This window comes from Carettochelys insculpta, chromosome 6 (genome assembly GCF_033958435.1).
Source record: "Carettochelys insculpta isolate YL-2023 chromosome 6, ASM3395843v1, whole genome shotgun sequence".
Taxonomy (NCBI): domain Eukaryota; kingdom Metazoa; phylum Chordata; order Testudines; family Carettochelyidae; genus Carettochelys; species Carettochelys insculpta.
The window spans coordinates 47,530,528-47,553,346 of record NC_134142.1 but is presented as its reverse complement, the minus strand read 5'-3'; the positions used below and the strand labels follow the sequence as shown (position 1 = coordinate 47,553,346).

Below are 22,819 nucleotides of genomic sequence, written 5' to 3'. Positions count from 1 at the left end.
AACCAACCAAGCAACCAACCAACCCCTTTCAACTTATTTTATCCAGGTAGCACTTTTTTTTGTTTGAAGTCTTTGCTCTTCCTGCATAAGACAGGGCCTATGCCTGGCAAGTTTGCCTGACACACATTATCAGGCATAGTGCTGGTCCATAAGGGAAATTTTGTTTTTATATAAAGCATATTTCACACAGACAGTTCTCTGAAGCCAACATAACTGGATCCTACTGTTTGTAAACACTCCAATTTAAAATTATGTAGACAACAAATAGTATCTAGAAGTAATTTATTAACTATGGGACTTTAAGATAAGATCTCTAAATGCATAATCAAAGACCAATGGATGGGTGTGAGATCACTTCTACTGGTGGAATTAGGCGACTTAGAATATGGGATCTTTTATAACTGTTCGATCATTAAATCCATAGATCAAGGTGACCATGTCCCTCATGGTTATATTGCTGTAGAATTGTTCAAGGACTGCAAGAGCCATCATGTGAGTGTGGTTGCAGAAAACTATAGAGGATTGTCTGCGAAGGAGAAATGTAAAGTGCTACTTCTGCATGGAAGATGGTGACCACAGAGTTGCATCAAAGTAAAAATAGAGGCTCAAATCTGAAGTGAATTCAGCATCCCAAATCACATTCTGATACTGCACCTGTACGATCAATAGGAACCAAGTCAAAATATAATCATCCTCTGTAAGTGGTTGTATGCAGTGCAGTGCTACCCCCTAACACCTTGAGAGCATCACATGGCAGGAATTCTTGTCCTTATGCCTTCTGTAAGCCATCTCCCTCTGTGCACAGGTCAGCCCTCCAACTGACAGGTTCTTTTCACATCCCTTTGGAGGTTTAAAAAAAATAGTTGGCACACTTTGGACATGAGTTAAACAAGCCCTGTGTCTGAGCTCTGTTTTCATTCTCTTTTCTGGGCTGCTCTGATGTTTTCTCTCCCCAACTTCAGTATTAAGCACTGGCCTCCGAGACTGCGTAACCCTTAGGTGTTTGTTCTCCTGTGGACTGGCTCTAACCCCTTCCCAAAATCATCCTGTTCTCTGTGGTTCCTCCACATAAACTGAACTCCCTCAGCTTTTTATGAGACTCAATTGTCCATTATGTTTCATCACCTGATGTGTTTTTAGTCCACTCAATCCTGCTAAGAAACAACTAATCAGTTACAGCACAGGTGTAGTGGAGGAAACTAATTGAACATTTACTGCTTTCTTGCTGACAGTGAGGTTTCAAAACATCAAAATAAAAAAGAAAACGTGCATGGAAAAATAAGAAAAATGTTTAGATTTTCAAAATTAAGCATGTACTAGTATAATTATTCTTCTGAGAACTTAAGTGCAGATAAGATAATATATTAAAACTGAGGTATATAGAGGGTGTCTTTAAGAGACTTCTAGAAACTCTATAAAACTAATGTTGGTCTGTTTATGTATTACCTATATCAAGATTGGTAATGCCCCATGATGTCAAATCAAATCCAAATACAAAATCTTATTACAAATCCTAGGGGGAATTACACTGCAAACAACCTGTCACGACACTCAGCTTGTCAGTCATTCAAAGCAGACTGTACACACAATTATAAATAATTATACATCATATATTGTATATATAATTATATATTGTGAGTACCAGGCTACTGACATTACATTACAGCAATATAACTGAGCCAGTTGTATAAAGAACCATCGTTGTGCTCAGGTTCTTTGAAGAAACGCACACATGGAGCAGAGCTCTTGAGACCATAGAAAAAAATAAATAGAAAATGATCCTGGCTGAGCAGCAGCCAGTACTTTAAAGAGTGTGGTGTAACATAGCATCCTGGTATGAAATCTGGCCCAACAAAACATTTCTGCCATTAAAAGCAAGTGACTCTAGCCACACTGAGACACTGTAACCACGGAGACCAGAAATATTGAATATTGTGCTTGTTGGCCTCTCCCCTTTTGGTGAGGAATAAGATGACTGCCTATTGCAGTGCTAAACAACATTACATAAACAACTAACTATGATGCTTTGTGAAAAGCCTCAGCGAAGTCAGTAATAGGGATCCTCTCCTTCAATCATCAAACAATTTATGACTGAAATCCAGACAAGTGAGATTTTTGCTTTTTTGTGACAAAATTCTGGTAAAGTGTAGTTACTGTGGAGAGTATGAGATATTTAGGGTATAAATAAGCTTCTCTTTTGGATGTGTTTCTTTGCTGGGGGAGTGTTATGGTTTATTTTAACAATTTTGGGCTTTATGTAGTTGTCCAAAACTCAGGAGGTTTTCAAGGCTTCATATGTATTGTAATGAGTGAAGTTTCGTAGAGTGTGTTAACTTTAATACTGTATCAAACAGCATTTTGTTAAAATGCATGTGGGAACTGTTTAGTGTGTGCCTGCAGGGTCTACATGGACCAATTAATGCATCACGTTAGTTTACTTCATAAATTAAATCCCTGTAGTCTGCATTATTCTCCATGTAGAGAAACCCTTGGATACTAGTTTCTGGTTGTTGATTTTTTTTTCCCCTCCTCCTAAATCGGATGTATTATGCATTGGTGTTTTAGTTTAAAAAAAAAATCAGAAATCCTAGGTATAAAATATTACTGTACACAGGAATGTTGTAATTACAGTAAACCCTTGATTTAACGGACCTGATATAGTGCAAGTAATGGCCGCTGTCTATCAGCTTTTCCCCTGTCCCCGACCCCCAAATAAATGCCAGTGACTCACCAGAGCTGGAGCTGGTGCCACTGGAGCTGACAGAGTGGCTGGGACTGCTGCCATGGCTGGGGCTACCAGGGCCACTGTGGCCTAGCTCTCTCTTTCAAGCCTGCTGCGTTCCTCCCAGGTGTTGAGCAGAGCACTCCCTAGTGCACCTTGCAAGGTGCCTCCAATCCTGCAGATTCGTCTGTAATAGATTTTTAGATTTAACAGACACCCCTTCCTCCCATTAGTCCATTCAATCAAGGGTTTACTGTATAAAAAATATAAACACAAGAAACTCAGAGTTAAGTCAAAAATTTAAAGAAATTCTGAACATGGTAAGGTGTGGCAATACACCGGACAAGCTGGGCTTTGCCCACTAATTTTTTTTAAACTCTCATTACATGTGGTTAGTAGAATTACACCACCAAAAAGGACTTGTTACTTACTTTGTATGGCAACTGGAGTGCTACTAGATACATAGCCCCTACATTCATTCCACTTAAGGTACTCATCTGTGTGAGACTGGAAAAGTTTTCATTAGCAGTACCCACAGGTCAGCATTTGACCAGTAATCTGTAATCCCTGTAATCTGAAACAAGGCAATAAGGGGTAGTGCACACTGACGGCCTCTCCCATTTCTTCTCTACTTTAGATAACCTTAGGATAATATTTTTCCTTCTGCTTTAGAGGGCAGTTGGTGGAATATACATAAAGGCCACTTATCCCTAACTCCAGTTACTGTGCGAGGTCTGTAACAAAGCTGTTTTTTGTTCGTTTTTCAGGTGATGGTCCCAGTGTATATTCCACTCAAGATGTCCCACAAGCAGTGCTGATGATACAGAGGAATCCTGTCAGACCACCAATTGAAAGACTTCTGTGGCAAAGGAGGTGCTTGCTATAAAAGTCTGCACCAGGATCTGGGGGGCTGACAGCTTCCACAGTCTCTCCAGGAGGTTGTGGGGATGCTCCAGTTCTGCATCCATGGAAGGATGGGGCCTCCGGTGGAAGGGGTGGGGGCAACCAGCCCTCAGCACCACCTAGACTGCAGCACTGCTCCCACTCCTCGCTCAATGTCATTGGGCCTGACCAGGACATAATGTCTTGCTAAGGTATCAAATCCCATTGCAGCTCTGCAGATGTCCAGAAAAGAAACATCTCAAAGTCAAACTATCATAGCCTGCACTCCAGTCAAGTGAGATTTCATGCACTGTGGGATAGAGTTATCAATGCATAGCAAAAAATAATGCCACTTAGAAAGTGTCTGTGAGTAGATCGCTTCCCTTCTTATATGTTCAGCAAAAGAGACAAATAAGAGATTTCTGCTGTAGGTAGAAGGCCAAGGCTTATTGGACATCCAGAGTGAAGCTCTGTCTTGGTGGCATGGGTCTTATAGTAGAAGACAAGTAGGTGGCCTGGAATTCTGAGCTCACCTTTGGAATGAACTGAGGATGTAACCAGATAACATTAGATTGAAGTCCTATATCAGGGTTAGTTTCAGTATGGGAGAAAAGGTTCTGACAAGGTCCTTCAGAAATCTTTCTGTAACTAGACGGGTTTAGATTGTGTAGTTTGCCATCTGGAGTGGAGGTTGAAAGGCATTAATAGCTGTCAAGTGCAAGCCTAAAGAAAAGAGGAACAGCTTTGGAGTTTTCAGAGAGAAGTGATAAATCTGTACAGTTAGTTGTAATCTGAGAAACCCTTTGGTGCTTGCTGGTGATCCTAACTCCCTACAGAAAATCCCTTTTATTTTGCTTAATAGCATTTCCTCAGAGAGGCTCTTCTGCTATTGTTAAGGATGGATTGTACAGACTCTGATAATAGTCTCTCTGAGATTGTTTTCCTTACAAATACCAAGAAGCCAGATGGAAAGATACTGGGTTGGAATGGAGAGTCTTGCCTCCATTCTGAGTCAACAGGTTTGGTAAAAGCTGAATGCATGTGCATAGGCACAGGGCCATTTGGATGTTGTGGTGAGCCAGAACTGAGTGTCACATGTTAGCTATGAAGATCATCTTTACATAAGCTTGTCTCATGTTCCTCAGGTCTCTTGGGAAATGTGTACATTAGTGACTCCAAGTGCTGTCCTATAAAAGCATGTCTCCTACAGAGTTGTGGGCATAGGTTGCTTGAGGTCAAAATGGCTGGCACTTCTTGTGAGAGGCAAAGAAATCCCGTAACAATGTCCTCATGTTGCAAGATGCTCAATACCAATGAGTAATATAAGTCCCAGTCCTAGTCTATCGAGAAATTTCTGTTAAGGCAGCGGAGGCAGCCATTCTGGAGATTGACAGCTTCTGTGCACAAAAGAGAGGATTGAGCCCCTACCTATTTGCTGAAATAATAAATGGTTGTCATGTTGTCTGACATGTCTGTGATGGACCCCCACCCTCTTTGCTTTATGGAAAATGACTAATGAATATAAATACGCATAGCTCAGAGAGATGGTTTGGACAGAATGCCTCCTGTACATTTATTTACTGGTACAATCTGCTGGATCTGTAAATCCTACATTTGTGCATGTATCATTTTTGTATTGAAGTTAGGAGTATCGTCTACATATTCGTATTCCAAATGTTGGTTTCTGTGAAGACCTCAACAGGAGGTGTGACTAGCCTATTTTGAGAGGATGACTTGTTGAATAGTTTACTTGACCGACAAAAGGTTTTAATGTCTCTAATCTACTCCTGAAGAACTGTATAATTTGGGTCAGCAAATAGGCAAAGCCTAAAAAGGACAGGGACAGGTGACAATCTCCATCTTGGAGTATACTTTTACACAAAGACAACAGTGGAATTCCCTCCAGAGGAGAAAGGTGTAAAGAGAGGCAAAAACGTACCCTCATCTTTGTCTTCAGCCTGTCTTCAAAATTGCCTGACGTATCCTAAGAGGGAGAAAAAGCTTTAAAGTATACTGGAGACCCAGGTCAGAATAAGATCTTTTCTGAATGGAAGCTTTCACCTGATATAGGAGCACCTATTTAGGGTAAGAACTCACATATAATTACATTCTTAGTGGAATAGAACCAGCTGTATAATTTTCATTTGATAACTAGTTTTGATCTGTCTGTTTCTTATAACCACTTAATTCCTACAGTTTTGCTTCATAAAAGCTCTTTTGTTTATAATCAAACCCATTGTAAATTATTACCACCTGGGGAGGGTTACTTGACAAAGGGAGCTCACCTAATGAGCCCTGCCTCTGCAAATCTTTTGGCATAGAGACAGATTTATTGAGGGGGGGGCAGTGTCAATAGCTTTTGGGAGTCGATTTCCCAGATGCTGTGTGCCCTAGAACTGCATTTTCCCAGAGCTGTGGTTAATTATTGTCTGCACTGCTGTGCAGGGTGGGTATAACATCAACTTTGTGCCATGGGTAGGGGAAACCAGAGAATCTGGCTCAACAGGACAGGGTGGTGGGGAACCCCAGAGAGCAAGAAAGTGAGTTTCAGTGGCATGATCAGCTCAGCAGGGAACACCCCAAGGGTTTTCCTGTGACCACATCCCATCACAATGCCTGAACATAAAAGTAAATGTTAGGAACTGTTTACAAGCCTCATGTAAGGCTGCAAGCCTGCAAATCTGATTGAATTACATGTAACTTTGTCTTTTGCAGAGTCCAGGTACCTTGTTCTGTGTCTCCATAGGGATGGGCTTTGCATACTATTAGGGAGGCATCTCTAATAATTTTAACAAGGGTAAGGGAGAAGGAAATCAAAGGACCTGCTACACACATTTTCTCCATGTTTTCCCAACAGTCTAGTGAGGTCAAGACTCTGATGGTATGAGACCAACTTGTTCAGATTGTACTTGCTTGGTGTGTAGACTGACCATCATCACCCTTGTACGCATCACCAGTGAAGCCTCCCAAAAGGCAATACATATGTATGTGAGGCCATATGGCCTGTCTGGGAGCTGAGTTGGAGTTGAGTGAGGTGTTCCATCAAATCCTGGAATGTCTGGTTGTAACTGAATTCAGGGGTGCTCCAGTAAACCTATAGTCTGTGTGGGAGAGAAGGCAGACTTTTTTGCATTTACTTGGAGTTCTAATGATAAGAGTCAGATTAGAGATAGAGTTGCCACCTGAACTTAGTGTTATGACATTCCTGGGAACAGCCATTTGTCCAGATAGGGGAACACTGAGGTACTCCGACATCATGGATGCAGTGCTACTTACTGCATGCGTACTAGTAGTGATAATAGCTGAGTGTTGTTGAGAGCTGGTCAGGGAGCACTGCACTAATAATGGTTTAGTCTGATTGCAAAATGCAGGAACCTTCTTTGTTCATGGTCAATATCTATGTGAAAATAAGTCTCCTTCAAATCAAATTTGACAGGCCATTGTGGCCATCCTGAACCTCAAATGGCAGATGTAGATTTTCCGTTACCTGATATCTAGTATGAGCCACCAGCCTCTCCCTTCCTGGGAATAAGGAGATCAAGTAAAATCCAGTTCCCTTGGTGCTGATGGGGTACTGTCTTTATAGCTTTCAGTTGGAGCAACAAGTATTCTTCCTGTCCAAGCATCTTCTATTAAGAGAATTCACTGAAGAGGGGCAGGAAAGGGGGCATGACAGAAACTCATGTGCATCTGATGGTGATGATTGCTATTACCATCTATCTGGGATCACAGCAGGAAAAATGAGCTAGATGCCCACCAAAATGGTTGATTTAGGGGCAAGTAGAGTTCAATTGAGGTTACCCACAGGTAAACCAAGCACTGCAAAAGCTGAAAAAATAACATGGGATGGTAAATTGCTGTCTGTCTGAGCCAACAGTCCTATGAAGGATTGCTAGCTACATTACAGACCACTACAAATGGGAGGGAAAGTGTGCAGTCTCCATCCACTCTGTTATATCTGGTGCCACAGATGCATGTTTGCAGTGTGTGTAGAAGGTCTAGGGAAAACTTTTATGACACCAGATCTGCCTGCTTGCTCTTCTTTGCCTCATGCCATTCTTGGCTCATGTAGTGTTTCCCTAGCTTAAAAATTATTGCCTTCAAAACTCCTTCCTAGTTTGTGCCAGTGTTTAAAGTCACCAATTTAATTCAAGTATGTACTCAATTCCAAACCTGGAAAAAAAATGAAACCATAAGAGAATAAGCAAAAGGATTTCAAGACTCTTCTAAAGAAGCTTTTGGCTAACTAAACATTACACAATTTTACATTATTTGAGAGAGAATCAAAAGCTGATCATTCAGTATCATCCAGTTCTACTGATATTCTCAAGGCATTTGCATCTACAACTTGGTACAGAATAGTATAGAAGGGACAGGATAACACACTAGAGCTGTGTCTACACGTGCATGCTACTTCGAAGTAGCGGCACTAACTTCGAAATAGCGCCCGTCGTGGCTACACGCGTCGGGTGCTATTTCGAAGTTAACTTCGACGTTAGGCGGCGAGACGTCGAAGTCGCTAACCTCATGAGGGGATCGGAATAGCGCCCTACTTCGACGTTGAACGTCGAAGTAGGGACCGTGTAGACGATCCGCGTCCCGCAACGTCGAAATTGTGGGGTGCTCCATGGCATCCATCAGCTGGGGGGTTGAGAGACGCTGTCTCTCCAGCCCGTGCGGGGCTCTATGGTCACCGTGTGCAGCAGCCCTTAGCCCAGGGCTTCTGGCTGCTGCTGCTGCAGCGGGGGATTCATGCTGCATGCACAGGGTCTGCAACTCATTGTCGGCTCTGTGGATCTTGTGGTGTTTAGTGCAAGTGTGTCTGGGAGGGGCCCTTTAAGGGAGCAGCTGGCTGTTGAGTCCGCCGTGTGACCCTGTCTGCAGCTGTGCCTGGCACCCTTATTTTGATGTGTGCTACTGTGGCGTGTAGACGTTCCCTCGCTGCGCCTATTTCGATGTGGTGCTGCGCAACGTCGATGTTGAACATCGACGTTGCCAGCCCTGGAGGACGTGTAGACGTTATTCATCGAAATAGCCTATTTCGATGTCGCCACATCGAAATAGGCTACTTCGATGTAGGCTTCATGTGTAGACGTAGCCTAGGACTGCTTATGTTCAAGACTGTTGGAAATGTTTAAGACTACGGTAAGATTGTTATGCTGTTAAGGTACATTCTCCATCACAGCCAAATCCTGCTGTTCTCACACAATCAATTTCCCACCTGTAATCACTGGAGAATGGACTGTGTAAAGATGGCGACCACAGTAACTTCAGAAGCTCAGAATACTTTGAAAAATGTATCATTTTATTTGTACACTTAGAAAGTTGCACGTAGAAACGTATAATACAGTCCTGCAAGTTACTTGTTGCTAGAAGAACCACCAGGAAGAGGAGAGGGTATTATTTTATCAACTGATCATCAGGATTGGAGGAACAAACAAAAACACGGGAAAAAAAAATTAAAAATTAAGGAACTCTTATCCCCCCCACATACAAATTTTATAAATACAAAAACAAATTCACAAATTACTTTGAATGCTAAATAAATATCTACTTAATAAACTCAGACTGAATACCTCCAGCCAGCACTGGTACAGTACTTTTAAAGGATATGCAATTGTACTCATTCATGTGTAGTGTTGGAAAGGTGTACTCAGAGTTCGACATTTACACAGTTTCTTCAACTGTGTTACAGTAGAAGATTTTGTCTGAGTTGATAAAGTCCTCACAATACCACAGCTCCTAGAAAATCTAGAGGATAAAACAAGGTCATATGGTACAGAAAAAATATTTCTGGAAGATATTTGGACACATGAACGTCTTAAAAATGTACAAAATCTCTGTAAACCAGTACTGTATCCAATACATCAATCAAAGTTATTAGACACTGAATAAAATTGTAGCAAAGGTAATCTTTCCTACATTCTCCTGAGTGCTTAATATTAAATTGAGAATATAGTGCAGGCCACGCTTCAAGGTGGTTAAATTGGTGTTATTGCTTTATACAGATACGATGACTGCATGATTTAATGATTCATTTTCATTGCTATAATGGTTCCCTCAAAAAAAAAATCCTTTGGAAGGAAGAGGTTAAATTCTTGACTTCTTTGCAGCTGGAGCAGCATGGTCCACATTACCAGATGCAACAGGGAGTCCAAGCTTTTGAGCCTGAACATGGAAAAAAGCCTGAAGTCTAATTCCAGCTTTTGCTTCACTTGTGTTACGAGGATTGTACTCAAAGCAGTTGGAAAACATCAGTTCAATATCTTCAATGAATTCAGCTGGTAAATAAAAATTTAACAGTTTAGTGCATTTGCCAGGTCACCATAGATAAAATATAAGTAAAGGATAATGTTATGGTACTACAGAATTCCGTAGGCTAATGTTATCCGCAAAGACAGTTGCTGACAGAGATCTTCACCAATAAATGGGGTGAACTTAGTGCATATGTAACCCGACGCTTAGAGTCCTCTGTCTCAAACTTCAACCAACATTTTCTGATATATCCCATGAACATGCCACACCATGTTTAATAGATAACTTCCCAAGCATTGGAGAGGGTAACAAACTCCATGACTGTTCACACTTAGTTATACTTCACCTGCATTAGTAGTACAGCTACTAACACATACTACACTGAAAAGACATTCATATATTTCTAAGAATGCTATATTTGAAAATGTACCAAATTTTCAAATTCTCCCATTCCAGCTTTGCTGCTTTAAAGGGATGAGATCTCTAATTGTAAAGAACAGATCACAGAATTAATTATTTCAGTAAATAATACTTACATGCTAATTTGTATTCACATTTATTCACTTTTTCCCGGATTATATTTAAGGCAATAGGTTTTTTGATAATATCATAGTAGTCTGGTACCTACAAAAAATATTCACTTTATTTACTATTCATTTTATTATGTAATATTCAATTCAAAGTAATTAGGTGTTAAGACATACAGAGAAAGACACAAATTTACTTGGATTTTCTAATGTTACAGCAGAAAGACTCTTAATGGGCCCTGTGTAATTTTCTTTTTCAAATCACAGAAGAGACTTTACCTAATGCTTTGCTCAATCTAGTTTGAAAAGTACCTTCAATAGGGCTTCTGCCATTTTCTTTAAAACAAGATTAATGCAGCTCCCTATTTGGAAGCTTTTCTCAAACTCAGTCAGAAATTTGCTTACTTTGATCCCATTATTCCAAAATATTGCTCTTCCTTTTGTTCCTGACTTAAACAACTCTCTCCCCTTGTTTATACCCGTCATTCACGTGTGTAGATGATTGTATCATCCTGTCCAGCTTGGGGCTCTATGAATATTTTTTCCCTTTTAATCTCATATCACTCTTTCCGTCTGCCTAATAATTCCTGCTGTTGTAAATTTCAAGTCACTTGTTTTTCAGTAAAAAGGCGCTCAGAAATGAATATTCCAGAGTTGATCATACCAGCGTAACCCCCATGCACAGGACCCAGCTTCAATGCGACTGAAAACAGGCATTCTGTGATTCTACTGTAGCCCTAACCATCCCCGCTTTCTTCTCTTGATTTGAACGTCAAGTAGTTTGTGTTCTGCTCTGTTCCAAAGCTCCTCATTTGTGACCAAGTCTTGCCATTTGATGCAAAGGCTGTACCTCAGGCATCTGTCTATGAATGTCTGTATCCTGTGATTTGAAGACTTCTTAGTATGCCACATCTCATATGTATACAAGAGGGCATTCTTCACTCTTCACATTTGTGTTGAAAATGAGGATGGTGAGGCCACACGCTCAGAAAACGATCATCCAGCACAGTCTGTCAAACTCTCAAATGGAACCCGCAAGAAAAACGTTAAAAGAGGAAGACCTTCTCCATGTTGTCTGAGATCTATTGAGATTGAATGACAGCAAGTGGTATGCTCCTGGGGTCAGTTAGAAGTTTTGTCCCCAGACAGAATGAAGTGGAGGAGACTTGTAGATGACCTATGCTACACCTGGAGTACAAAGCTTTATAGAAAAAAAGTATAGCCCTAACATTTTCTGTACTAGCCAATGAGACTTTCAGGGAAATGAATACAATGTCCTTTGAAACAGGAGGAGCAGTAAAATCCATCTTGGGTATCCTATTGCAATGTGACTCCCTATCTCAAGGCTTGCATTAATGGCCCATGATAGTACTATGTATTTCAGAAACTAATGGAATTACTGAGCTAATTGTCACTACTGCACAATCATTCAGAGAGGAGGATTAACAGTAAATTATTTCTGTGACATGGTTCTGTTACAATGTCCCTTGCTTTGAAAATATTTTAGCATTCAAATTGCATCAGGAGAGGAAAATCCACTAACAATTTTAATTCAAGTGATTTTTTTTAAATACGCTGTCTGATTTTTGGCAGTATAGTGCAGATTTTCAAAAACTTGGCTGTGCTTGACATTTTATTATTTTATGTCTTAAAACCCAGAGCACCAGGCTGTAGCAAAGAGGATTGGCTGCCCTCAGAGACTGACCATGAGGGACAAACAGATGTGCTGGTAGAATCAGGAGGCCACATTTAATCAGGCCGGAAGCAGACAGGGTTGAGACAGGAACATGAAGTATAAAAGGTGAGCCACGTAGCTCAATTTGGGGCAGCAACTGCCAAAGGAGCTGGACATGTTCTCTCCATTGCTGATGAAGGAGCCCGCAGACAAGTTCAGCTACTTTGACAGCTCACCCGAGCTACTAGAATGGCCAAACCCTACCAATGCTGAGCAGCATCTAGGTTCATCCAAGGCAGCATACTCTTACGAGACTCCAGATGTTCATTGCACCTAGGTAGCCCAGGGAAGGAAAAAAACACCCTAGAGTTGCCTTTCCACAATTTATGTTCTTTAAGATGTTTTGCTCATGTCCATTCCACATTAGATGCACATGGTTGCCACATGCATCAGTGCTTGCTACATGCACCAGAAGCTTTTCCTTGGCACAGGGTCTGCAAACTGCAGCTCCAGAGCTACAGGTGGCTCTTTAAGGACTTCTTTGTGGCTTCCAACGCTATAATTGCAAAGTAAAAAACCCCTCCTGATTATTTTCAATTTGGGTGAACATCTAAAAGTCCAACTCATATCTAAATAGCACATTATATGTGACCTTGAAATGTTGGCTAATTCCCCCTTTAATATGTGCAGTACATTGTGGGATATGTGTATGTGCTGTCCTTAAAATAGGGGTTACCAAAAGTATGGTTTGACATTTAATAACGACAGTCTCATATTCACATGCATTGTGGCTCTTGAAGTAATTACTGATTTTTTTTTTTTGTTTACCAAATTTAAGAAGAGGGAGGGGCTCTACTTGCTCATTTGGTTGCCAACCTCTGCCTTAGCAGCATCTGTAGGGCACTGCCTTGGAACACATGGAGTGGCACCTCCATGGCACGGTATAAGGGATACCATGCACTCACCTCACCTTTGGTTTCTTCTTATTGGAAGCTGACAGTGGGGAAGGAGGGTGGGTCATGAAATGGACATGAGTAACAGATCTCAAAGACCACCTGTTACAGAAAGGTCCTTTCTTCTTTGAGTTCTTGCTCATGTCCATTTCACATTAGCAAACTCCAAACAGTATTCATGGAGGTAGGTAGGAGTTCAGAGTCATGAAGACTGAAGCCTAGCTCTGCCAAATCCAGCATCATCTCTGGCTTGCCAAATCACAGCACAGTGAGACATGAACATGTGAACTGAGGAACTCACTGTGGCCCTAAAAATGTCCTGGATTGATACATGCATCAAGAAAGCCATTGTGAGCACTTGGTCCCTGGTCAAATGGGTTCTGATGATCAGCAGCAGTGGAAACTTTGCCATTGCAGGTCCATATGCAAGAGGTGATCCAGCTGGAACTCCTCTATGATGACACTGCAAGCCCCTTCATTCTGTCGTCTTAGCCAGGAAGAACTGGGTAGACTTGCAGAATGGTTTGGTCCACCCCAAACGGAAAGCTAGAGCCCTCTTTACATTACATGGAGGTGCTTCTCCTGTAGTGCCTTATGAGGCTTAGGACTGAAAACAGGCAGGGAAAATGTCCTGGTTGACATACAAGGAGAACACTACCTTGGGCATAAAGGCTGGGTGGGGCTGGAAGTGTAACTTGTCCTTATCAAGCACCAGGTAGGGCATTTCTGAGGTCAGGGTCTTGAGCTCTGATGCCTGTCTTGCTGATATGACCTCCACCAGGAAGGCAACTGGGAGAGGGAGCAAGAGCCCATCAGATAAAGGGTGGACTGGTGAACCTGGAGAGGACCAGGTTACAAGGTTCCACTATGGGATAGGATCCCATGCAAGAGGGTAAAGCCCCTCTAAGTCTTCTCACCTAACGTGGAATGAACATGAGCAAGCACTCAAAGAAGAAACTAGTCAACTGATGAAGTGCTGGCCTGATACAAGGTCAGTGTGTTGCAGGTGGATCCCTGCTGACGAAGGTGCAGACCACTCCACAACCGTTAGGCCCCTGAGCTGGGATGCAGTGAATTCAGATGGGCCTGCATTCCCTACTACCCTCTGCCATCCTATGTATATTCATGTTCAATTAGGAAGCCAATACTAATCTATGATCTGCTGAACTAGGACACTTGACTGTGTTGGACACTCATCCCTTACTGGAGCCCCAGGGTCCTGTACACTTACCTGCTCTATTTTGTTTCAGGGCTGGAGCCCTAGGTTGCTGGGTGCCTCACCATGGCTAAACTTTCCCTAGTCTACCCCACCTGCAGGTTTGAGCCATACAGATAGCCAAATTTCCCCCTTAAACAGACTGCTAATCCAGGTGAATGACAGTAAAGAAGTGTGTCTGCCCTCCAAGATGGACAATGAGGGACAGCCACGCATGACTACAAGCCTATACAAGTATATTAGGATTTTCACAGTAATTTGTCAAATTGGCAAATCTCAGTTCCTGACATCAGACTCAAATTACATTGCAAGAATTCTCTGAATCATTCTTAGTGGTACTACCCTTCTAGAGCTATCCAGTGAATCAGAATCTGAAAGTAAACATCATCCCCAAAAATGTTGCAACACCACACATCCATCCTCATTACCTGGACTTTGGAAACCAGCTTCATGAAAGGCCAGCTGTCATCATGTCGTACTAGTTCCACAACAAGTTGTTCAAAAGCCGACAGTTCATGGACTCCACCCTGACGACCTGAACTCCTCCTGTTCAAGGAGGTTTGAGGAGATGAATCTGAAAAATAGATCACAGAACTACTGACAAAAAGTAAGAAAATGACACATCACTATCAAGTATTTAATAAAACAGGACAACACTGAATGTTTAACATACCAACAAGAGCTAATGTGATGTACCTTTCCGCCACATACAAGAACACACAGGGATCTCTTGGAGGTCTGGTCTGTTGAGCAAAAGGGTGGCAAATTTCTCCTGGCCCCACCCCATAATGTTTTAAATGCAGGTGTACTAGTAGCACTTCCACATTTTATTCTGTCCAGCTAGCCAATCCTGTGTCCCTTATTCACAGTACGCAGGGGTGGGTATAAGGAGGCAGGAAGGTTTTAATGCTTAATTTCTCCTTCCAAAACATAAGGAAAGCAGATTGGGGCTTTGCTCCCTTCTTTGGATGTGGCGCCAGCAGGGCAATAAAAGACTGAAGCATTTAGGTTCCCTCTCTCATGCCCAATCACACTCACACTCACTGTGGGAGTGAATTTGTTTCTCAATTCTCAGCTAAATGTGCAGCAGGTTAACAGTGAAGTATCTGTAAACAATGTCAAAACAGAAACGTAAGGCTGGAGGGGACCTTGAGAAGTCACTTAGTTCATCCTCCACACTGAGGCAGGACCAATTATATCTGCATCATCACTGACAGGTGTCCCACCTGTTCTTAAAAACCTCCAAATGATGGGGAGTCTACAACATCCCTAGGAATCCAATTCCAGTACTTAACTAATTTTATAGTTAGAAAGGACTTCTTTATATTTAACCTAAATTTCTCTGGCTGCAGATTAAGCCCATTACTTGTCTACTTTCAATGGGCATGAAGAACTGTGCACCCCGCGTCTTTGGAACAGACCTTAACAAGTTCCTTCATTCTTCTTTTCTCAAGTCTAAACACACTCATCCTTTCTCAGACATTCTAAATCTTGTATGATTTTTGTTGCTGTCTTCTCCCCTTTTGTTCACCTCTTTCTTAAAGTGTAGTACCAAACTTGTACATAATACTCCAGGTGAAGCCTAGGCAATGCTGAGTAGAGCGGAACAATCACCTCCCATATCTTTTTTACAACAACCCTGTTAATATACTCCATAATGATAATGGCTTTTTTAGCAACAGCATCACCAAATTTGTGATCTATTATTACTCCCCAGATCCTTTACAGCAATACTACTGCCTAGCCTAGCAGCCCCTATCTTTTAGTTGTGCCTTGATTTTGTTTTCCTAAATGAAGTGTTTGTCTTTATTGAATTTCACCTTGCTGATTTCACACTAGTTCTCCAGGTTGTCAATGTTGCTTCAAATTTTAAATCCTGTCCTCCACAGTGCTTGCAATTACTCCCATCTTGGCATCATCTGCAAGTTTTATATGCATTCTCTTCATTCCAGTATCAAATTAATTACTGAAAATATTGACTAGTAGTGGACCTAGAACTGAACCCTGTGGACTCCATTAGATAAGTCTTGCCACTTTGACAGTGAACCACTGATGACTACTCTTTGTGTACAGTCTTTATGTTGCCCTCTGTCCTGGTCACCTTTTATACTTCACTGTATGGTTTTGTCATCCTGCATCCTTTGAATCTAGTTTAAAGCCTTTTTTACTATGCTAGTAAATAAGCATCTCAAGATGCTCTTCCCTTCCTAATTAGGTGGAGAGAGTGGAGGAGGAATACAGCGGAGGACCATAGCAGCATCCCACCATATTCAAGGAAGCCAGAACCTTCCTGTCAACATGATCTGTGCACCAAGGCACTCACCCAGGAGGCATCTATCCCTGCCCAAATCTCTATTTTCAATCAGCAGGATTGATAAGAATACCACGTTCACCATCATTTCCAGAGCCCTGTTGTAATCACTGCTGATCTGCTCAAAGTCATATCCTGGGCAGTATGACCAGCAGCTTTCATTTTGGGAGACCCAGTTTCAATACAGTATCTCCCAAACGCAATTCACAGTTTGGTTCAGTCCCATCTGTATATCCAGGCGATATATCTGATCTGTTGTATAGCCTTGATGAAAGTACAGTACAAGGTCAGTACAGTGAGCTAAATGACAATCACTTCCAGGTACAACAGAAATAAGAGAAGGAATCGAGCATGACCAGTACAAAAATATACCCTTTAAAAACAAACGTATAAGAAAATAGTCTTTAAAAACCCTAAACACAACTCCTCTTACACAGAGGCTCCATGTAAATTTTATCTACTATAAAGTTATAGCAGAGTCCACTCTTATTGTCTCAGCTACCATTTTTCCATCCTACAAATACAACTAATTCAGAGAACGCGAAGTTACTCATTTTGTGTGTCCTCGTTGGTGCTCCGCTGTTGGTGACAGGTCACCCCTGGAGCTTTTTCCTTAGCAGTTTACTGTCAGGAGACACAGGCGCGGAAGGCGGCTCGTGCCACTGGCAGTTTGGCAGCTGCCTCATGCATAGCCCAACTCCCCTTCTCCTGCTTCAGTTCCTCAACTGCACCTGAATATACACAGCTCTTACCAGAGGGGAGGAAGGGAGGGTCTTGGAGCATCCACAAGGACACACACACACACACACACCTTGAAGAACAGTTGTTACTGCACAAGGTGCACAACTTCCCTTTCTTCTCGGGGTGATGTCCCCTGAGTGCTCCACTGTTGGTGGCTACAAAGCAATGCCCATTGTGGATGGTGTGAATCTGAGTTACTGCCTAATGGCAGAGGATAAGACTGCTGTAGCCACTGCTGGATCGCCTGCTAGTTGCAGCATGATGGCACAATACCTGGTGACGGTATGTTCAGATGACTAGGTCACTGTCCAACAGATATCACTCAAAGGGAAACTGTTCAAGAAAGCAGTAGTTGTTGCTGTGGCATAGGTGGAATGTGCTCTTGGTGGAGCTGTCTAGGGCTTATTACAAAGATCATGACAGTGGGTGATATAGGATGCTATCAGTTTGGAGACATTGGGAGGAGACGGACGTACCCCTGAAATGGTTAGCAACTGAGATACAAAGGCATGCCATTTTGTTGACTGCCTTTGTTCTGTCAATGTAGAATGCTAGAGCTTTATGAACCTCCAGCGAAGGAAGCATAATGTCCCTAGGGGACATATGCAACTTTTGGGGGAAAAAAATAGGCAGGGGTATAGGCTCTTTGATGTGGAATGAGGTGGTGACTTTAAGGGGAATGGAAACGTGCAGTCTTAGAGTCACTCTGTCCTTGGCAAAAATGGTGTAGGGTGGACCAGCCATAATGCCCCTATCTCGCTGACACTCCTTAAGGAGGCGACGGCTACCAAAAACAGCATCTTCCTTGTGAGGCATGAGAGCACATATGTTGCTAGAGGCTTCAATGCAGGTCTCGTAAGGTAGTCTAGCACTAGTTTGAGGTCCCATGAGGGTGCAGGTACTCTGTGTGTGGGGTGGGGTGAGAGAGGGGGATAAAGGTTCTGGTGGCCCCTTAAAAACCTCTTGGTAACAAGATGGGCAAAAATGGATGAGCCATCCATTTGTTCATGGAATGAAATTTCTGCAAAGTGTACCCTGACCATGGCGATGCACAAGTCTCTTTCCTTAAGGTGATATATACATAGTCTAGAATGGAAGGAAGTGGGGCATTCTGAGGATCAAGATGGTCTTTCTGGCACCAGGATGTGAAGCATTTCCATTTTTGAAAAAGAGTCTGGTCTCCTACTGTGAAGGAGAACTGATTTCATGCAGTCAAAGCAGCAGGATTCCTCTCCCTGGAACCAGAGAGGAGTCAGTCATAGAGATGGAGTGTGAGAGGGTGGGGTGCAGTAGTGTGCTGTGGTGTTGGAACAGGACAGCTCATCTGGAAGGAAGTGGATATGGTGATTTGACTGACTTGTATTGGAGGGATGGAAACCAGGTCTGCCTGGACCATGAGAGTGCTATCAGGATGACCAGAGTTCTATCTAGTCATGTCTTGCATAGGATGCAGGAGATGAGTGGCACCAAAGGGAAGGCATAGTGTAATGGTTGTCCCATGGGATCAGACAGACGTCCCACCTGGAATCACAACCAAGACCCATTCAGGAGCAGAACTGTGGGCACTTGGTGTTGTTGCTGGTTGTGAAGAGGTTGATTAGTGGAAAACCCCACCTGCTGAAGACAGAAGGTGCCACTGATTAATATAACTCCAATTTGTGGTCTGTGAGAAAATTGTGGCTGAGCGCATCCACCATTACCGTTGATGCCAGGCAAGCAGGATGCTCTCAGGATAACACTATGTTGGATACACTGGTTCCAAAGGTGAGTGATCTCTGTGCAGAAGAATTCGGAGCGTGCACTCCCTGACTATTTACACAGAACACAGAGGTCATATTGTCCATGAATATGTAGACTGTGCAGTTGGTAATGAGTTGGGCAAAGTGCTTGCACACATTCCTGACAGCCCTGAGTTCAAACAGACTGATGGGTAGAAGAGTTTCGTGCTGTGACCATTTTCCCTGCACAGTATGGTAAATCAGGTAGGCACCCCAGCCTATGAGTTAGGCATCTGTGGTGATTTGCACAGAGGGTTTGGGTTGAGTGGGTCCCCTATGAATAGATTGTGGGGGATGTCCACAACCTCAGGGATTGGAGCAAGTGACGGGGAACAGTAAGTGACTTGTGGCTTGTAAACTGAGGTCAGCCAATGTTGCAGGGCATGCAAATGGAGACATGCAAACTGGATAATATATGTCGTGGCAGCCACATGGCCCAATATTTGGAGGCAGGTATGAATAGTACTGACGGGGTTCATAGACAGTGCATTGACAAGATTGCGGATGATACTGAACTGCTGCTGAGATAAGAAAGATGGAACCAATCAGGATATGAACTTTATTTTTTGGAGTGGATTGGGCATAGATTTCTTCCTGTTTAATCAAAAGCCTCAGGTAATTGAAGAGGCATATAGTCTTTAACACCATGTCTGTCGCCCATGCATACGACTGGTGTTTGAGGTATTTGTTAAGGTATGGGAAAAAGACAACCCCTCATTGGCGGAGACAGGTCCTTGCAGTAGTGGTGATCTTAAAAAGGCTCCAGGTGCTGAGGAGAGGCTGAAGGGGAGAACTGTGTATTGGTAATGGTCCTGCCCAACTGCAAAACAGAGAAAACGTCTATGGGCTGGTAGTATGGAGACATGGAAATAGGCATTGTGGAAGTTGAGAGCTGCAAATCAATCCCATCTGTCCACTGCAGGAATGACTGAAACTATATGACTCTAGGCTGAAGTTCCTAATGCACCCTCACAGCATGTAGCCAGGCGGCTCTCCTCATGACTACGGCCATGGCTCTGGTTTTAACAGATGTGTCTGCCACATCAGTGGCACATAATAAGGTCGTGTTTGTGATTATGTGACCCTCTTGAATGACTGCCCTGAGAATGGGTCTTTTGGAGTCTGGCAGGTGTTCAATGAGCTCAGACAGCTTGGTGTAATTATCAAAATTGTGGTTTGCTAGCAAGGCCGAATAGTTTGCTGTGTGAAGTTGTAATGTGGCTGAAGCGTAGATCTTCTTGCCAAACAGGTCCAGTTTCATGTGGTCTGAGGGGCTTTAGAACATTCATTAGTTGTGCCCACTGCCAGAAGTTCAGTTGTGGATGAGAAAAGAAATTCTGGACCCTCAGGGAGAACAAAATATTTGCAGTCTGCCTTTTTGCAGGTCGGTTGGATGGAAACAGGTGTGTGATGGATGTTATCAGACACCTCCATGACGGCTTCATCAATTTGCAATGCTGTTTGCCCCTGGGCAGCTGGGTGCATTTAAAAAAAAAAGGGGGGGGCAATGTTGCTTCTCTTTTAATTCTTTGAACATAAGAACGGCCATACTGGGTCAGACCAAAGGTCCATCTAGCCCAGTATCCTGTCTGCCAACAGTAGCCAATGCCAGGTGCCCCAGAGGAGGTGAACCTAAGACAATGATCAAGCAATTTGTCTCCTGCCATCCATCTCCTGCCTTCGACAAAAGGCTAGTCACCATACCTTACCCCTTGCTAATAGCCATCTATGGACCTAACCTCCAAACATTTATCAAGCTCTTTTTTAAACTCTTTTAGAGTCCTGGCCTTCACAGTGTCCTCTGGTAAGGAGTTCCATAGGTTGACTGTGCGCTGTGTGAAGAAAAACTTTCCTTTAGTTTTGAACCTGCTACCTCCTGACAGGTGGCCCCCTTTTGAGAAGCTCTTGGAATTGTTTTAAATCAGAGGCATGCCTATCCTCTGGAATTACAGCATCTTCTGGGGCCAAGGATGAACTGTGGCCTGGAGAGTGATGAAGCACCTGCATATCTATGTCATCCCCCAGGATCTGACCTTCCTCCTCCTCAGAATCAATAGTGGTGGGAATAGCGAGAGATGGTGAGGGAGGATGAAGCCCTTTAGAAGAAGTAACCAGTTCTATGGCACGGCATCTACAGGGTGCCCACTGCTCATATGGAGTCTAAAGGGAAGGGTATGGGGTGGCGGCGGGAGGGTGTGGCAGTGCCATTTGGGATACCATAGTGCATGGTATGGTCTGTTGTTGTAGTGATGGTACTGTCAAGATGCACTTGGGAGTGGGAATGAAGTGCTGTGAAGCCCCTCATGCAGTGATGGAGACCTGGCAAAGCCCCTCCATAAATGAGGGAAAGGGAGCACTGGGGAAGGCTCCCTTGAAGGGGGAATGGACCGTAAAGATACATCATTTGTCCCCCCTATTGGTAAATTGGGGTTACTGGTGGCTAGATCAGCATGGTGCAGGTGCACTAATGGCCACCCCTTTGACAGCGCATAAGAGCCATGTGAGGATGATGGCCTCTTATAGGGCGTTGCCAGAGTCTTACCAGACCACTTGGTAGATGGCTGCCTGCTCCATCCCAGTGCTGTGCTTACAAGTGCTTTTGGCGGCGGTGCCAATGTGTGGTGGCATGGTTTTTTCAGGCACCGAGATCAAGTGTGACAGCCTTATTTCTCTTCTGGGGGGCCGTGGTCACTGTGCCTATTATGGGTGTCGGCACCACAGTCACAGAGGTGTTTGGCACATCAATCCTGGTGCCACTAGGGGACAGCATAGGAGACAATGACCTTGGGGGAAGGAGGCTTCCTGCCCCAAATTCTACTAAGTCTAACAGGCAACTCTGTCTCAGGATCTCCCACAGAGTGGGTAAACTGAGCTCTCTCTGAAGGCTGCAGAGCCTTTTCAAAGAGTATCATCCAGAGCTGCAACTCTCAGTCCTTTCTGGCTCTGGCTTATAGACTGTGGCAATGGTCACATTTCTGAAATGAGTGTCACTCATCCAGGCGGTGTATACAGGAGCTATGCCTGTCTGAAGTAGGAATAGGCTCCTTACACTGTTGACTATTCTTAAAAAGTATCAGGCTGAGGAGATATCAGAAGCTGCTTTACTGGGGAGTCAGCTGAAGGCTATAATTAGCTCCCTGCTGTTAACAGCTGATTAGCAGGAGCATGTGTTGTTCACCATCCCGTTTATCCTTATCCTTCTTTCTTTTATCTTTTGTTTTTTCTCTCTCTCTCCCTTGTGCCCCTTCTCTAGCAAATAATAGATAGCAAGGGAAGAAGGTGGGAGGGAGAGGAGGACAGCTGGCTGAAGAGAAGCAGAGCCATAGCTTATAAAGCAGTCTAAATGGGCTGAGAAAAAAAAATATCAATCTTTTTTTGGGAGGGGTCTATTTTATCAAAAGGAATAAAGAGAGGGTAAATTCTGGAGGCAAAAATTGAAAGAAGCAAGTGCTAATCTAAGGGAATGTCTCTGAGAAGAGAGACAGCTGAGGAGCTCCAAGAGGAACTAAAGGAGAGGGGCTGGGCTATATGCAAAGCAGTTGTCAAACTGCCAATGGCAGTAGCCATCTCCTGCACATGCGCAACCTGATGGTGCACTGGTAGGCAAAAAAACTCCACACTGCAGCTCCAGGGATGACCCATCACCAACAGTGGAGCATCCATGGGAACCTCACCCAAAGAAGTAGCTTTTCTTCTTTCTGAGCAGGAAGGACTAGTAAGAATATTGGCAAGCACAGGATAAGACGCACCTAATTATGA

The 22,819-nt window shown here is 43.2% G+C and overlaps 1 protein-coding gene across 2 annotated transcripts in view; it reads right to left on the bottom strand.

Annotated features, from left to right (window-relative positions):
- Window positions 1-8,894: 8,894 nt before the first annotated feature.
- BAZ1A (bromodomain adjacent to zinc finger domain 1A) overlaps window positions 8,895-22,819 on the bottom strand; it is a 122,354-nt gene continuing 108,429 nt past the window's right edge. For both annotated transcript variants that reach the window (XM_074996854.1, XM_074996855.1), the window contains 3 exons: window positions 14,659-14,804; window positions 10,396-10,483; window positions 8,895-9,885 (listed from right to left, as the gene is read on the bottom strand). In XM_074996854.1, coding sequence (XP_074852955.1) covers window positions 9,695-9,885; window positions 10,396-10,483; window positions 14,659-14,804 — 425 coding nt within the window. In that variant the 3' untranslated portion in view covers window positions 8,895-9,694. The remainder of the gene's footprint in view (window positions 9,886-10,395; window positions 10,484-14,658; window positions 14,805-22,819) is intronic.